General features: G+C 32.4%; 2 protein-coding genes across 3 annotated transcripts; one reads left to right on the forward strand and one right to left on the reverse strand.

The window, feature by feature from the left end:
• Positions 1 to 1,025: 1,025 nt before the first annotated feature.
• On the reverse strand, positions 1,026 to 1,658 carry LOC103501634 (dolichyl-diphosphooligosaccharide--protein glycosyltransferase subunit 4A). Of its 2 annotated transcripts, none has more exons than XM_008465245.3 (2): positions 1,540 to 1,658; positions 1,026 to 1,309 (listed from the first exon to the last, which is right to left on the reverse strand). In XM_008465245.3, the coding sequence occupies exon 2, from the start codon at positions 1,307 to 1,309 to the stop codon at positions 1,196 to 1,198; it is 114 nt and encodes a 37-aa protein (XP_008463467.1). In that variant the 5' UTR covers positions 1,540 to 1,658; the 3' UTR covers positions 1,026 to 1,195. The 2 variants fall into 2 exon arrangements, with proteins under 2 accessions (XP_008463467.1, XP_008463468.1); XM_008465246.3 differs by having other exon boundaries at positions 1,026 to 1,314; positions 1,540 to 1,622.
• A 15,285-nt stretch (positions 1,659 to 16,943) lies between these two features.
• LOC127151018 (uncharacterized) lies at positions 16,944 to 18,080 on the forward strand. Its single transcript, XM_051090229.1, has 3 exons — positions 16,944 to 17,102; positions 17,191 to 17,380; positions 17,484 to 18,080. The coding sequence occupies exons 1-3, from the start codon at positions 16,944 to 16,946 to the stop codon at positions 17,561 to 17,563; spliced, it is 429 nt and encodes a 142-aa protein (XP_050946186.1). The 3' UTR covers positions 17,564 to 18,080.
• Positions 18,081 to 18,966: the final 886 nt, after the last annotated feature.

Genomic DNA, 18,966 nt, shown 5'->3' on the forward strand with positions numbered 1-18,966 from the left:
CCATTTTTCAATGCTCCTTTTCAACGTTAGGTCAAAAAATGATTTTGATCACAAACCTTTCAAAGAAGGACCAATTTAATTTATTCATGAACTACGATTGATTGATAAAGATTTAGTTATTCTATTCTCAAATTTATAACAATTTAACTCTTAAACTTAATAATCCACAATTTAAATCCTATACTTTATAGAATTTGTAAAGAGTAAAAAGTCTTTCAAAATTAAGTATATAAACCCTACAATATACAAAACAAAAGAGTCAACTTTACTACACACAAAACAACTTAATCTTTTTACCATAACCAAGAAAACACTTGTACACTTAAACACTACGATCTATATGTTTCTATTTCTAATAGAAATAGGCATTGATAGCATGTATCTTCGTTTATCATAATTCACTAGATGTGATATTTTGCTATATTTTAGATCGTTTTATTATATTTAAAAATAACACCTAAAAAATTCAAATGTTATGAAAACTAAAAAAAAAAAAGTTACAAAAAAAACTTGTTTTCATTTGAATAATTTGATCATTAATTTCAAGTGTTTCTTCAAATTAATTAATAAGTAAATAGAAATTATAAAATGAAATTTAGAAGGAGAGTTTTCAAAAACCAAAAACTATAAATAAAACAAAATTGTTACCATAAAGGACTAAGATTTCTTCAAAATAATATCCATCCAACAATTCTAATGAGATATAGAGTGCTTATTTCTTCAACCAAATCATAATATAACAGCTTCTCTAAATTGAATCCAAACCATCATGAATGGTATTGTAGAGTAGAAATTTTCTCCACATCCATTCTTGGGATTTTATATCATTGAAAAGAAAAGAAAAAAAGAAGTTTATGTTAAGCATCCTAACGAAACAGAGTAACCAATATAAAGAAAAAGGTTACGGAAAGGAAATTACAAATTGCTGATTCTTTCTATGCAATTTGAAAGGAACTCAAACGATGTTGAAGGAAGAAACTCAATCAAATACATATAACTAATATGAGATCACAATCAAAGAGCCATGAAAAAATCATGAGAATAAGTTACGATTTCATTGTTAAAAGGTTGCTTACATTGATTAGAAAATCCTCAAAAAAAAAAAGGGAAAACCTAACATACAGATAAAAAAACGGTATACACCTAACAGTAATGCATTTTACCGATTGACCTAGGGATCTGATTCAACGACATCTCAGTTGCCTTCATATTTCGGATCAGCCGTAACGTAATGGTAGGCAATCACTAAAGCAAAGATAAAAATGCCGAGGAAATTGGCAAGAAAACCTAACTCCTGATCGTCAATCATCTGCGCTGCGCCATAATGATACAACCGAAATTAAAAACTTCAATCGATTACAGTAATTTCGTTCCAGAAATCTGAATATTTTCAAATCCTTCAAAAACTAATGATACGGTTCGGAAGACCGATTCAAAAATTCGGTAAGAAAACGAGAATCTACCTACTACTGGAACTAAGAAGGATTGGCAAAAGATCTTAGAATAAAAAATTGAAAGAAAAGAGGAAGAGGAGTGTACCTTCCGATCTGATTGATTGAGAGAGAAACAGGAAGTGAAAGAGAAGATCCGATCCGACGACGAAATTCTTCGAGATGACGGTGTAGGATACGGAAAAAACCTCGTTTCTATTCTATGCAGCTTTCTCAAACGGATGTTTGGGCCAGCCTTGGCCCATTAATTTTGGTTTCGTTTATTGGGCCTCCGTACTTCATTTAGCCCAACAAGATTTCATGAAATTTGTAAGGATGTCTAAAATATGCCAAAACATGCATGCAAATGAGATATTATGCACTTATTAAGAAAGGTTCTTCACTATACTTGTAACAACCCAACTTTTCAATCTAAGCTAAGGTCATTACCTACTGCTAAGACATAACATCAAAACATAAAAACTCAATAAAGAACTTGTTCAAAATTCATTAAAACTTCAAGATGTAATAAAATCGTTTTCAGACCCTATTTCAAATCAATTTCAAAAGTTCTAAAATATAGTTTATGCCTTTATGGAATCTTCAAACAAGACAAACGAACAAATATTCTAACTAGAACTCAAATTAAAATCCCCAAAACGAAAACAATAAATATAATGAGTGGAAGCATTAAAACTAGACATTCCCATATGGCCTTCACGCATCCTTCTTGCCCCTTGCTGATTTGCCTCGTACATTACCTTTATCTGAAAAAGTAAACATAAAAAGGGTGAGTATAAAATATACCAAGTAAGAGACCCACTACTCGTCCCGTTAGGGTAATAACAATTAGCTTCCTATTAAGGGGTGCCCTGCAACATAACAGTCTAGTGGTCTCGTAGGACGCACACACCAATCAATCTAGTGATCCTGAAGGATACACATATCAGTCTAGTGATCCCATCGGATGCACACATCAGTTTAGTGATCTCGTAGGATACACAACATGTGGTAATCCTATAGGACCCCATGTTTGCAAAGTACACTACCCCATAGATAAAGCTAACTGTTACACTTCAGTTCATTTTAAATAGTCTACAACAGTCACATCACAATATAGCTCAAACTAACAATATAGTCTCTAAGCATAATCAGTTAGACAATCTAGGTTCAGTCAACAATATATCATCTGTCACTATACATATATCCAATCCACATAATACAGTCACACTACTTGAATCCAGTCAACAAATGAACTCATCACTATGTAATTACACCTGAAAATCACATCATCTCGGCCCAAACAATAGCACAAACTACAAGTGATCTATATACTGTGCATATCATCTATATTCACTCTGCAGTATAGTCCATCAGTAAATATACAACCTACACATGACGGTCCCGAACCCTTAGTCTATCAACAGCACAACTCAACAATATGCATAGACTACACAGAACATTCAGATATCAGTATTCCATCAACAGCACAACCCAACAATATATCTAAGTTACATATAGCAGTTAAATCCTCATCATTTATATTCAGTCAACAGCATGACCGATCAATATATACAAACTACACTTAACAGTCATGTCGTCTAAAAACAGTTAAGGATATATCATTACTACCTTCTATATGAGCACATAACCATTAATCTAATGCAATCTCTAAAACATACTTTCGTATCATTTACTACGTTTAAATCTCAAATTTTAGTATAGTAGTAGGAACCCTTACCTGAGATTTAGCTATGCTCCTTAACCAAACTAAGATCCAACGAACCAACCTAAGCATAACATAAGGAATTTAAATACTAAAACAAGCAAGTTGTCCAATCAAATTACCCAATTTACAAGATCTACAACTTACCCAAGCAAATGGAGAATCAAACTCCAAATAAATCCGTCGTAGAATCCAAGAATTCGAATTCCAAACCTTCAAAAAAATCCATGGTAATGAACCCGATTAATCCAATATTTTATTCCAACAATTATATTGAAATCAGCTATGGAAACAACTACAAAATTCACAATTTCTCTCTTACCAAACACTGGCTCAAGTGTCTGCAAGAAAGGGAAGCTAGTGGGCAGCTTGGCTTGGGAGACAGCTCGGTGCACGCGGCTGAAGAAGGCAGACGGTTGGCTCGAACGAATAGAGATCTCGGCTCGGGTCTGGTGCACGGCTTAAAGAAACGCGGCGACAGACGAAGAGAGAACGAGTATGGCCGACGGCTGGGTTCTTGGAAATACGAAGGTCGGACGACAACAAAGAATCCGCCGGAATGAACGCAATGTTGACAACGTGTGACAGAACTCCAATGCGACGAACAGCTACAAGCTTCACGCGAATCAAACAATGAGGTTCAGCTCACCTTGACGAAGCGAGGACGCGCTGGAGGGATGCGCAGTACTGGCAATTTGATGGGGAGGAGAAGAAGATGAGAGTGGGGAGGGGTTACGACTAAATTTTGAGGCATTACAACACTTTAGTTAAAACTAACTAAAATTGCCAACATGAACCCTAGATTCAACATTTTCCAGAAGTAAAAATCCTTCTTCTTATTATTATTTGCATTAGTTGCTTTTAACCTTTAACGGCATGCATGAGCAATGACAATATTCAATTACGATGTGAGATGACAACATTCTAAAGTCGTTTACAAGCCAACTAGTCCACAATAATTGGTTACAACAAGTGACATCAATCTTGAAATCTGAGAAGGAGAATAAGAGAGATGACTCATGCTACTTACCAATGATTGTCGAAGCTTCGAATTGATTGTATATTGGGCTAGCGTAGAGTTAGTCCTTTCATGCAAAATGAAACCATATCGAAACACATGACATGTCATTTTAAAATAGTTTCCATGGTTCAAGTTTAGAGAATATGTTTAATTAGTTGGGTTAAGATAATTATTATTTTCCACTTGGCTTATATGAAACCTACAAATGAATGAGATAAAGAAGCTTTGCCACTTTTCACTGTTGTAGTCATTTGTGGCATTTTGCATGTGATTGTGATCCACTTGCGCATTTCAAACCCAATGACGTGGCTGCCATTGTCATAATTCTTCTACATTTTCTTCTTTCAAGGTAAAAAAAATATGCCACAATTTTTTAACATGACTTCGTCTATTTGAGCTCTTTCAAACACCTTGACCTAACCTTAATAAAAATGACTTAGATCCATTTTTGCTCTCAATGTATAAAATAGGTGAAGAGATCAAGCATAAACCCAATTAGACAAAAAGGAATTGGATTACAAAGTTTACATGTAACTCGATACTATTTGAGTTAAATTTTTTCGATAAAAAGAAAAATGTCACGAAAAAGAAAAATGTTACGTTTAAAGTGTGATTTTGACCCTCATTTTCATATTATTAAAAAAGTTAAAATTTTACGTTTTGTTAGCCTGGATTGTATGAAAAGAATATTCACCTCTTCATTTTTAAAATGTACATTTTATACTTACCGATGTTTTAAAATTGTATAGGTTTTAAAAATTTATGAATTTAGAGAGTTTGGCATTTGAAACAAAGCTCATTTTTGACACTTAGCATAAAATTCTCAATATTCAAATACCAAAGTCATAGGATTTTTTTTCTTTATTAATTAGAGAAGGTTATGGTTTTGAGATAAATCTTCATTCATCTCATAGCTTTTATTAGTGAGTGTTAGTGGCCGTTGGCATTAACCATCGGTTGACTGACCATAGAACTATCGATGACTTATTGCAACCAATACTAACTAGGCATGATCATTGACAATTGCTCGTGGTCATTGGCTCTGAGAGAATTTGTTCCCGTCTCTTTCCCACCTCCTTCCTGATCTCTTCCTTTTGTTTCTAATTCATTTCTAATCCTTCATTTCAAAAAAAAAAAAAAAAAATCCTTGCATGGGAGCTTCAACGCTTAAACGTGGTGTCAATTGCCCTAGTCATAGATCACTTACCATTGGATTTTTTTTCTTTCCTCCTTCATCCTCACTCTTCCCTTTAATTTCTTCTTCTCTTCCCCCTACCAACTAATGATTATTAACGCTGTTAAATATAAACCTCAAGGATAACATCCATTTCGTGGCATAAAAAAGCAAAAGAGATCAATTAGAAACTTAAAAGCAAAACTAAAATTTAAAGTTTTGTTACTTTCAAAAACCGAAAGCTAAACTTTGTTATAAAAAGAATAAATTTTCTCATTCCTACGTCATGAAACGAAAATAGAGCAAAGAGATCTAATATAAATTTCATTTTGAAATGAATAAACTTTAAATGTTCATTCAGAATTATCATAATAACTGATCCACAAACACTAGAGTTTATAAAGTTATAAAAGAAACCACTGAAAATTAGGAAACAAAAAGAAAGTACAAATCAAATTCAATGGAGCTTCAAAACTCTAAACAAATCACTCAAATTCAATTGAGCTTTAAAGCTCTATCCTCCAAACATAGACATTTGTAATTCTCAAATTTAAGAACCTCTTAGAAAAGTTCTCGTGCTTTTATTTACAAACCTATACACCAAGAACGAGTACTCCTAGTACTTTTTAAATCTATACTTAAATTTAAAAACTAAAAAGATAATTTAAACAAAAAAGAATTTGTACACATTTATAGTCTTTTTAGAAAAGAAAAACACACAAACACATAGCTCAATACATTAAATTGAAAGAACATTTTCCGCCTTTTCCAACTCAACTTAGGGATGTTTGAAGTCAAGCGTGAGTTATTATAATCTTAGGTTATTGAAGTTAAGTTATAATAGTTTGTGTTTGAGGTATATATTATTTTAATTTAAGTTATAATAGTATATGCTTGTGATATAAATTATTTTAGTTTGAGAAGGAATTAAATTCACACCCCTCCTGGGGGCCCCTTTCTCATTTACCTTAAAAGAGGGTGTGAGGGGCTAGCACGCATTGTCATACTTGACAACACTTCCCAACCAACTAAACTAACACAATAGCCACTAAACTAACACAACAACCTCTAAACTAACACAACAACCTTTAAACTAACAATGCATGTTAGCAAAGACCAACATGAGCTAAATGCTTAAACATTCATGAGTATTTAATACAGACATACAGTGGAGACATAAATCTTACTATCTGGGCTCATGACTTCTAACTTACGCTCACTATAAGGAGAATAACCTGAGTTCACCAATAGTAGCTGTAGAGCAAGCTAGGCACGATGATCACTACCTAACAAGTGAGAAAGCATTTTGAAAGGACGAGTCAAGAAACTCAGTCAGTGACTTTTTTAATCAAACATGTTTTTCTAAATAATTATGCTCAAAAGTTTTATCTCTTGGAAACATGCAAGCTGTTAAATAACATTACGTTACCTTTAGCTTGTACATTACTCTATAACATAACATAAGTGATGTCTCACCTCATAACTCTCAAACTATAGGCACAGTTCTAATTGTAGCCTTCTCCCTTACGTACAATATTTTGTATCTTCACTGATGTACAAGAAACATAGGTCATATTGCCTTGTAAGGTCTTACTACCTTTACATTAGTATGGAAAACATATGTGCACAACTTAAGTAAAGAGAGTAACCATCAAGTATAGATTCATGTAAAATATACTTGAAATCTTAGCTTGAACACATACTTGATTGAAAACTTGCTTTACTCAAATCATTTAATAGCTTAAAAATATGCTTTTGCTTTGAACACTTTAGAATCTAGCTTTCAAACTCATGTTTATAAGTCATGCTTGAAAATAGCTTATAAAACATGCTTAACATAAACTCGTGCTTTAAACTTGTACTGTTAAACTTATACTTAAACTCATGTTTTGCAAATTATTTACTAAATCACTAAAAAATATTATTCAAAATTCTCGTACCATGCTTAGAAACATTTAGTTTTAAACTCATGTTTAAGATTAAACATTTGAAATTCATTTTGTCACTCACAAGCTTGTAGCTCAACTCCTTAGCTTAGAAATTCCTCCCCCTTCTTCTTGGTTTGAAACAAATGGTCAGTTAATGAAATATTAACTTCCTCATACTTAGAAAATATCAAGAAACCAACCAAAAGTCACAAAACTTCCAAAAATCCATTTTTGCACCAAACCATAGCACATGTCATGACACTGTCATGGGCATGCCTCGCGCATAGAGGCAGGCCATGGCAAGGCTCTGGTAGAGCTGCCTAACCTCACAACCGCATGCCTCAAGCACCTGCCTTGCCTGACTTGCTCAGTTGCACCCTAACTAACCTCTCAAATGGCCAAACACAAGCCTAGCTCACCTAGCCTTACCATCCAACTTCAACACCCATGTATTCACATTGAATGAAACTTTAAAAAGAAAAAGTCATCACTATTTATTTTGGCTCTTGACTATAGACTGGGGGAAAATCTCTATTAATATATTTATTTTAAAAAATTATTCAAAAATTATGTTAGATAAAATATTTTTAAAAAAATATCTCTAATAACTACTTCACCTTACCTAAAAAACGACATATTAAAATTTTCATTAAAAAATTATGTTAGATAAAAGATTTTCTTAAGAAAAAAACATCTTTATAACTTCAGGATATCTTAGTTAATTTCATATTAAATCATTAAATAATGGTTCATGAAAATTGAGTGCGCCTGTGTTCATGGTTTACCTTCACTAATTATCTATCAACTCATGATTTAAGATGGTATAAGTGGTATTCAAAGCAAGTGGTCCAAAGGTCATTTTTTCATATTGCTAGAATATGATGTTACTTCCATCCTAATTAGTTTAATCTCCATTTGTTGAAGTAATCTTTCATATATTTCAAGCCTTTTCCATCCATCTATAACTCAATAAATCAAAATGCATTGGAAGCAAACCAATATTAGAGAAGTGAAAATTGAATTATGAAAATTTTTTCCTTATAGTTTCTTTGCCTATTAAGAACATAGATAGATCTCTATAGCAATAACTGTTCACACAAGATTTTTGGAGAAATTTGGTTCGTGGAATTGAACTTGTGTTGATGTTGTATTTATATTGATTTGATGCGATGTGGTTCGATCTCTAGAATTTGATCCTCTGATTCTCTCTCGGTTGGATGCTTACGTTTGATTTGAGGAAGCGGAGCACGTCATGTTCTTGAAGTTGCTTGTATCTTCAAAGGAGCTTCAATCTTCAAGGGGAGTCTTCTAGTTATTGGGAGAATTCTCTCTACATCTTCTAGAGTCAAAAAATTTCAACTCTCGTAAAAGAGAGAACTCCTCTATTTAATAGAGTTCCCTGGTGGGCTTTTATGGACTTAGGCCTGGTCTATACCCATGGGCTCAATCATATGGATTTGGATCATATTTAATATTGGGCTAAATAGAGCTTATTTTTTGGTTCAATTGAATTTTAGCTCAAGTAAATAATATTTAATTGAACCAAAATAATTAATTTGATTCAATTGTCGTAATAAAGACATGTGACATCATTAGAATTGTCCAATTTGTCTTTACATTTAATTTGGGACATATGTCAATTTCTAGTTAATCCTAAATACAATTATTTTAGTAAATGACGTGTTAATTTATAATTGGTTCCAAAATTTCTTATTCAACAAATACTCCTCTCGAGATTTATGCACATGTATGGGTGAGTGAATCTTGAAAAGATAAATTTAAAGTCCAAATACGATTTTTTTTTTTTTTGCTCAATTTGACGTATCAAATTAATCAAACTATGAATTTAGTACCTGAGTTGGTTGGTGTTTAAAACAAAAAAAAAACATTTAAATCTTTTCTTTAAAAGAGATTAAAAAAAATGATTTTCATTTTAGTTGGTGTTTCTGTTTTCGTATCTCTTACTCAAAAGAAAATAAATAAAGAGGATATCATATTAAATGTAGAATAGAAACCAGCATCTCTACCCAGTCCAAGGAAGAATGTTGAAGAGAACATATAGAAACATACATGAAGAAATTGAAGACATAACAAATCCAACATATAATAACTTAAACCATATATTGAATAAATATAATCAATTAAAAATTTAAAAAGGTCAATACTCACGGATATTAATTAGAGATTAACAACCATCAAAACTACCCTAATTAAATTAAATTAGGGTTAAAGGAATACATACTTTTGAATACTTCTATTCTTTCATAATCTCCTCACAAACTCGAACAGGGGACCACCACTAGAGTTCACCCACTATTCTCCAGACTTAGAACCGGATTGTGAGATTCGATTAGGTAAAGGAAATTGAGAGAGGGATGGAAATTAGAGGTGGAGCTTAGGTTTGAAATTAGAGAATTGAGAGAAAAGAAAAAACTTGGTATAATAATCTTTCAGGATAAAAAAAACCCTAAATTGAAAAAGTTTTCTCTCAATTGAATTGATGCCTATTTATAACCTAATTACTATTAGTTTATAAAATCTCGAAATCAAAAATTCCACTTACCATTAGTGGAACTTAGTGGGATAGGTGTCTACATCTCATGTAGCTACTTATCCCACTAAGTGTTAGTGGGATTATCCAACAAAATGTTGAATTTTTCCACTAACTTAGTTCAAGGGCAATATAGTCATTTGATCATTCAAGTCAACATCAAACTTTGACTTTTTTCAAGTTAAAAGTCAACATTTTGACTTACCATTTTGTTCGTCTTGATTAATTCCGACCTCCCGAGCATGAATCCGCATTCATTTTTCCAAAATTTAAATCACATTTGAATATAAAGCTAGTCAAAGTTTGACTTTTCAAAGTCAAAAGTCAACGTTTTAACTTTTTACAATGTTGACCATTTCCATCCATTTCAAGCTTGCAAATATGAATTCGTATTCATATTTTTAATATTTAAATCACATTTAAACATAAAGCTCTATCTAAAACTGATAACTGACGGCTATATCACATATGTTCGTCGGGTTCTCTCTCTTTACCTAATTCAAACAATTCGGATTATTCCATTATATTATTCTAAGTTACTTATGTTGGATTTTATGTCCTAAAACTCGTAGATAATAAATATAATCCATTGACCATTATAATAAAGTGTTATTATTATAATTTCAATAAATGTTATTGATTATATTATTAGTTGTCTTTATAACCTAAATCCAATAAACTAACATCCAAAGTTGTTTGATGAGTCTTGAACAGTATGTAGAGACATATATACAAGGATGAATGCTCGAGATACATCTTAAAAGATCTATAGTATAGGGTTAAGGCGGGTACTTTATCCTGACAACACTATGGATACAGCTCATTTTGTATTTTGACACAAACACAATGATCCAATGCGTTCGTGTAGGTACATGCAAGTGAGAGTATCCTATGCAATGAGTTTGTATAAGACTGGACCACGAAATAGTAACCACCAAATGTAACTCCGTTAACTAGTTAGGTTTATTTCATTAGGATGGCCTAGGTAACTTAATCTTAATCCTGATTGTATTATGAACTACTGTCCGCGAGGGATTATCCTTTGATTTATACGGGTGAGAGTGGTCAGATTGTCGACTCAATATGCTTATCATTTTGGGGACAAGACCGAGTGGGAAGCTGGAAAAATAATCATACAAGATGGAATTCACTCCTTCCCGACTTTAGAGTAAGTAAACAAGTGTTCTCTTAAATGGTGTCTATGGGACTTGAACAAAGAGTCCTAACCTCTCTATGGCACGAGAAAGGTTTCTATTTAGTGGTTGAACCATAAATAGGTTGTTCATTAGAGGAGTACTGGTATTTAAGGACTAGAAGTAACCCAACGGTAAAATGGTAATTTGATCCAGTTGGTGTTACGAATACTTGTGAAGGACTAACTTACTGGTATTAGTTTACATCCATGGACACAGAAACATATCTACAGTGAGAAGAGTTCAGTTGTGAGTTTTTAGTGGAGTGTACACACAGTTAACGAAGATTGATTAATGTGGTTAATGAGTTTAGTCAATTAATCTCATATCGTTGTAGCTTCTGATTTGTAGGTTCATTAGGTCCCCTGATAGCTCGTAAAGGGTAATGAGATTTATTTATATTGGTTATAGCTTGAAATGTTCAAATCTACTTTGCGAATTAATATAATGTATGCTGATACATTATAATATAAAATTTATATTTTAATTAAACTTTATTATATAAATTTAATTTTGGATATGATTCAAAATTAATTTATGAGAAAATAAAATATTTGAAAATTTTTAAATATTAATTTAATGTAAATTAGATTCATATTCAAACTATAAATTAAAATTTAATGTGTAAATGATACACATTAAAACTATAGGTTTTGAGAGAAATTTATATTTGAACATGATTCAAATTTGGATTAAATTAAATATATGATATTTAATTTAGCAATAAATTAATAGTTTAGTTTAATTTAATTTAATTAAATTAAAACTATAGGTTATGGGATAGATATTCATTTAAATATGATTTAAATGAAATATTAATCAAATATGATTTAATTAATTATTAATTAAATTAAATTAAAAATAATTATTAATTAAATTAAATTAAAATTAATTATTTTAATTTTAATATTAATTTAATTGGTTAAATTAATAGGAAACGTGGGTGGTTTTCTCACATTCTCCGTTTTTCGCTCCAACTTCAGTGAAGAAGAGGGAGATACTAATATGCTACATGGTGGGCAAAAGAGTTTTGTGATTTACGGATTGTGAATTCTCCTAAGAAATTCTCTCAAAACAAAATTTTCTCTTCTCTAATTTTGGTTCCCGCAAATAAAATCTCAACCCAGAGAATAGGAAGGTTTCTGAGTGGTGGTGCCCCAATTTGGCGTTTGGTAGATTTACAGTCGTTAACGTGCGTAAGTTTGCTATTCTTCATTCTTTATAATTTATTTCAACCATGCTTAGCATCTAGAAAATTAGTTTCTATATCATTTTACCAATGTATTAGTAATGGTTTGGTTAAATCTTCCACTGTGCAAGGGCTTTTATCCCTTCAAATTACATATGAGTTGGCATAGGAACCTAATGGACCTATAGATCATGGGCTCCAACGATCCGAAATTAACTAGCTAAACAGTTTTATACCGAGCTAATCAACATTCATTAACTAACAGGTCATTCTACTATAGATATATTTATGTCATCTGATCAATAAGTTAATCATTCACAGGTTGTTCGTAATCTCGGTTAGGTTAAAATACTATTTTTTACCCCTAGACTACACATCTTGCTCCTTAAGTCCCACTAATCCACTATTGAACAATTGGTTTTAGGTCCAACTTATAAACTGAATCCCTCTCGGGCCAATGAGAACGTGGGGCCCCTTGTTCAAGACTTGGATTCAGTCTTTAAGAGAACAACCTATCTACTAACCATAAAACGGGTAGGAGTGAATTCCATCTTGCACCCAATGTCCTTAGCCATCCACCTAGATTTACCTCTAAAATGAGAGGCTCTTATTGGGCCAGCGCCATTGAGCTACCCTCACCTATGCACATCTAAGGATTATAGTATTCTATATATTTTCGCTAATAAGTCCTCAACGACCACTTTATTGAATAGAATATAATTTTAAACTACAAACTACGAGTTTTATGATATAAATTCCAACAAAATCATATATGTGAATGATAGTTTTACACTGTTGGATAAATAAGAAAACAATGATAAATAGAATATGGAATCGTAAAATCAAGATGTGGAAGCTAAGGGTGTGAATCATCCATTTCTACAGTGTTCTTCAGTCTCACATCCTCTTTGATAACCATTGGTTGGATCTCCTATTGTTTCATCTTTACCATTATTGCATGCCTACCTACATCCGCACCGATGGCACCATAGCTAATAAGGGTTGCGTTTGTTGGGTTTACCATTAATGAGCAAACCATCATTATAGCTATCAAAATCATAAGTGTTTTATTGGTGTTGTCTGCTATTTTGTTTTTTTTTTTTTTTTTTTTGGTATTGATCATTGGCTTATTCAAATTTTACTTTGGAAGAAGGGTGAAGAGAACAAGGGAACGAATTTTAAATTATATTTGATTTTTCAAACAAACTATACCTCACCTATTGTTTTAACTTGATCTATTTTTAGCATTCTTTGGGGATTTTTTTTTCCTTAATTTTCTTGTTTGTGGTTGTTATTATGACTAAGGAGGGTGTTTTCTCAAAAATGAACACACATTACAATGTTTTCCCCTTCCGGTACTTTAGACTTGCATGTGATATAAAATTAAAAGTTCATATGTGAATTTGTTAAATTTTCGTTAGTTATTTAATCCATTTAATTTAATAAAGATTAATTACATATATAGAACAAAACGTGAAAATATTTATTTCTCCTTCTTCGTATTCTCATTTTCACTTCTTCTTGTTTGTGATTTATAATTCATTTCCTCTTCTAGAATTTCTTCCTTCTTCATCTTCTTTTTTTCTTCTTTTTTCACTATACTAACATGTACCAAAAATCTAAATGATCAGTCGTTTATCCTAGATACACATAAATATATCACTATTTATCCAAAATAGATAAGTGATAGATCTAAGTGATCGATTGTTTACTAAATCTAAACAATCGTGTACCAATATCTAAACAATCTTGGTACAGGATCGTGCATACCAAGACGATTCAGACTTTGTACAAGATCATTTACCAAGATCGTTTAGATTTGGTACAAGATCGTGTACAAATATTGTTTAGATTTAGAACAAGATCATGTACTAAGATCGATCGTTTAGATCTGGTAATCGTTTAGATCTAGTACAAGATCAATCGTGTATTAAAATCGTTTAGATTTGGTACAAGATCATGTATCAAGCACCAATATCTAAATGATCAGTCATATATCCCGGATAGATTACTAGCACTGTCTATCCTAGATAGATAAGTGATGGATTCAAACGATCATTTACCAAGAACTAGAATGATCATTTGCCAATGTCTAAACAACCTTTTAGACTATATTTTACGATTGCTTAAATTAGAAGCTTTTCACACGTGTGTATGGATGATTAATCGCAGGGTAGTTTTGTTATTTCATGTTGTGGACTTGTGGGTTTTTCCTTTTTCAAAATTATTTTATACGATGTCAATATTTTTGCATTTTGTTCTTTTTTTAGAAAACCTTTAATAAATTTAATAATATCTTTATATTTGACCATTAATAATTCTTAAAGGAGATACAATAATTTTCTTGCTTATTTTAATGTTTTATTTTAATTTCTTTAATTTTGAATATTTTTTAATTTAAAAAATAAATATATATTTAAATTATTTTATAACCACAATTAGATAAAAAAAAAAAGTCTTAAATCTAAAACCTAATTGAAAAGATATTTCCACACAAATTAAAATAGTGTAAAAATCTTAAATAAACTCATTTAGTTTAATTTAAATACAAGAAAGTTTTTGTACAAAGCTAACAAATTTATCTATTCAATTTTTTAGGTTATTTTAAATTTTGAATAGTTTTTTGAAGAAAAAAAAGACTGTTTTATTAACCACAATTATTTATGTGTACCTTGGGGATGTCGGTAGTAGTCTCAAAATCACAAGCAATTTACTCAATGTGATAATTAAGAAAATAATTCAATTATTTATAATTTGATAAATAAATAACACTCATTCTTAATGAATAAGAAAATCAAACTCTTAATAGAAATAAACAAAAATAAATAAAGATAAAAAAATGGCCAAAAGAAAGAAAAAGTGAAACAAAAAGGAGAATTTTGAAAGAAGAGTTGGAAAAAGACGTAAAGGCATACGGAGAGAAAAATCACATATTGTGAATTATTGTAAATATAATTATAGATATCTATAATTTATATATTGGTTACCAATTTTCATATAACTCTCTTTTCATTCCATATTATAACATTCATCTCATTAAATTCCATAATATAACATATACCATTATCTATCCTATAAATAGAGGTGTGTGGTGCCTTTCATTACAAGAAATTGAGGTTCTTCTGATGAGCAAAAGGCGTCAGAAGAACAAACATCGGGAAAGACATATTATCTCAACGTCAATTTTCACACGTCGAGCGAATGTCCTTTTCCCGATGTCGTGATATTGACGTCGGAAATAATAACTTATCCCGACGCGGTATGCAAGCGTCGGGAACTATCAGTCGGAAATTATCGAACATTAATTGTGTCAAATAGATACTCTCGACGCATCTGCATGGCATTGGGGACTTCGTCGGGAGTAAGGGGATCTCTTGGCGCTATTTTTGTGTGTCGGAAAGAGCGTCGGAAGTAATGGAGATCCCTGACGCCATTAGTTATTCATCAGGAACGACGTCAAGAGTAAGGGGATCTCCCGACGTTTTTCTGCTACGTTGGAAGTTCCTCTATAAAATTGATATTTCAGCTCTGTGAAACACAGAACCGAAATGAAAGAGAAACAAAACGAGAGAACGATTCCACCAACGATCAAAGAGAAGTGTTGCTCAGTTGTCACCACTGTTGCCCTCGCAGCCATGAGTCTGTCGTCGTCCCTCTCCCGCCGTCTACCATTGCACATTCCTATTTGAGATAAGTTTAGAATCCTAAATCTTAAAAAAAATGTTAGTTTAGGTTAGGTTTATTGAAATAGTTTTGGTTTTTATTTTTTAAAATTAATTTTAGGATTTTAATGATGAATTAGTTGTAGGATATTGTTTAGGAATAGATTTTATTTTTTTAAATGAGAATTTTGAATGTGGTTTGAAAGGGGGAAGGAGTATTTGAGAAATTGATTTGAAGAATTGAAATTTTGAATGTGTGGGTTGAATTTGAAGAGGAGGAGTGGGGTTTAATTGAATATTTGAGTGGGGTGGGTTGAAAATTAGAGGGGAGGGGGATTGAATTGAAATTATTTGGTGGGGGGGGGGGGGGGATGATGGGTTGAATTGAAATTTGAGGGAGGTTGAATTAAAATTTTGAAGGGGGTGGGGAGTTTGAATTGAAAATTTTAAGGATTAGGGTTGAAAATTTGAGGGGGAGGGGGGCAATGGCTATTATTGTGTTAAAAATTTTGTAATATGTATTAAGATTCGTTTTAGTTATCTTACTGTTATGGTAGCCTTTAGTTCAATTCTAATAGTTTATGTTTTAGTAGTTTTGAATAATTTTGTTGTTAATTTGGGATAGTTATCCTGTAGTTATGGTAGCCTTTTTTGTTTTGAATTTGTTTGTATTTCTAAGGGTTTGAAAAGGTGGTAGTAGGATAGCTTGTAAGGTAGCGTTGTTAAAAGACGTGCGCAGACTCGACTTTTAGAGCTGGAGGGCTACATTGCAGCCAATGGATGAATTTCGATGAAGATCGCCCCTGGTGCGGAGAAACCTATTTCTCCACAGGTGATAGGCGTGTGTGTGTGAAAGAAATTTCTCGTCCGCTGCCTTAAGTAAGCGGACGTAGGCAGATAATACATCGAGGTCATCAAAGGCGACCTCTAGGTAAGTCCACTATAAATTTATTATTCCATTTAAAACATATTTAAGTTAACCAAGCAAAAGTGTTGTTTTTGTAATGTGTAGCATTTTTTTGTGATTGATTTCAATGATCAAGCAATGAATAGGTTCATTGAGCATCAGATGCTCAGCACCTTTAAAGAGTTTTGGGACGACTATCACAGGCACATCAAAAAGTATAGCGGTCCCAAGGAGGCTCGTGTCAACCCACCACACTTATTGGTGAGATGTGATGAGGATTGGCACGTCCTCTGTGACCACTACATGAGTCGTGCATTCCAGGTGAGCAACTGAACCCTTTGTCATGGTTAATTATGATTTCAACTTTTAATATATATAAGAAATAAACAATATAATTTTTTTCATGCAGCAGCATTCACGAATGAACAAGGCTGCTAGACAGCCTTCCAATCATAGCAGCAGATCAAAGTCGTTTCTACAACGACAGCACGAGCTCGCTGAGCAAAGAGAGGAGTCGATCGACCGTGTGGAGTTATTCCGAAAAACACACGTTCGAGACGAGACATTCGTCTCCCATGCTGCAGAGGATGTGCATATAAGTTATCCAACCAACACTTCTATTTTTATTTGTCCTATTTAACATATAATATATTTTTTACTTACTAAGATAGTTTCTAAATTTGTTACAACATCAAATTCTAGAACTCCAGTCCCGACCTATCCTAGGGGGTAGTCAGCCACTCTCTGGGGATGAGATATGCGAGACACTGTTGGGTAGATGATCGGGCTACTCAAAAGGCCTTGGTTGGGGACCTAAGCCAAAGACCCGCAAAACAAAGAGTGCAAGCAGTTCTACGATGTCATGTTCACAATCCACAGTAGAGCTTCAATTACAAGCTAAGCTTGATCAAGGTATGAAGCGGATTGAAGAGCAGACAAGAAATCATGAAGCATTAATTTCATAAGTGAAACGAATACGAAAGCTGATCAAAGAGATGACTAGGGCACAGGAAGGACCACCACATGATCCCTAGCTTTGCGATACGTATATATGTTTCCATTATTCTTAAGTTTCTGAAATGACAGTATACAATATGATGATATGCATATATATGTACTAAACTTAGCCACTCTTGTATTATTGTAGAACCCACGGTGTAGAATGGCGTACGAGGCTCATTAGGAGACGTACGGTTTTCTTTGCGCTTTTTTGTATTATGAACATTAAATTTTTTGTATTATGAACGATGTTACATTTTTTAAACTTCCTTGTATATGAACATTAATTTTTTTGTTGAATTTTTGTTTGTATTTCTTAATTTACTAATTTATTTTGAATTTTTTTTAATTTAATCAAAAACGAATGTGAATATTTTAGAAAATAAAGAGTCGATTGAAAAACATTACAGGAAAATATTTCAGAAAAAATAAAAATTACTTATTTAAAATATAAAAAGAATGTATTAAAAATATTTTTCGACGCAATAAAACGTCGGGAATATGCTGCAAACATCACGTTGAGGATAGTTATTCCTGACACATGGACAACATCGGATATAAACATGTCGGGGATAGTTATTTTCGACACATGTACGACATCAGATATAAACACGTCGGGAGTAGTTATTCCTGACGCACAGATGACGTTGAAACAGTGGACGACGGGGATTACCTATTGTCAATGCATTGAAGACGTTGGTAAAGAAGACGTCAGGAGAAAATTATTCTCGACGCCTTGTTGGTGACGCGTCGGAAATCGATCCCCCGATGCATTTCTTCCTACATTCCTTTCTGCGTCGGGAATTTGTTTCTCGATGTCTTTACCACTTCTATCGACGTTTTCATGTGTCGGGAGTCTCCCCACTTCTTGTAGTGTTTATAAGATACACCATAATTGAGTTCAATTGTTCTGTTCTTCATCTCTTATCTATTCTTCCATTTGGTTGTTTCATTGTTCTTATTTAGCTTCTTTGTTCTCTATTTTATAACACGTTATCAGCCTATAATTTTGTCATTCGCAAAAGGTATGCTATAATATTAGTTTGTTTTTTTTTTTTTTTGTATTTGTAAGCATTGCATGAAATATTGCATGTATACATTATGCATAGTCTGAGAATGTAGAATTTTTTATACCTGTTGCATGTTGTAATTTTACATATATTATGTTTACAATATTATTGTTTGT

Source organism: Cucumis melo, chromosome 9, assembly GCF_025177605.1.
Source record: "Cucumis melo cultivar AY chromosome 9, USDA_Cmelo_AY_1.0, whole genome shotgun sequence".
Lineage (NCBI taxonomy): Eukaryota > Viridiplantae > Streptophyta > Magnoliopsida > Cucurbitales > Cucurbitaceae > Cucumis > Cucumis melo.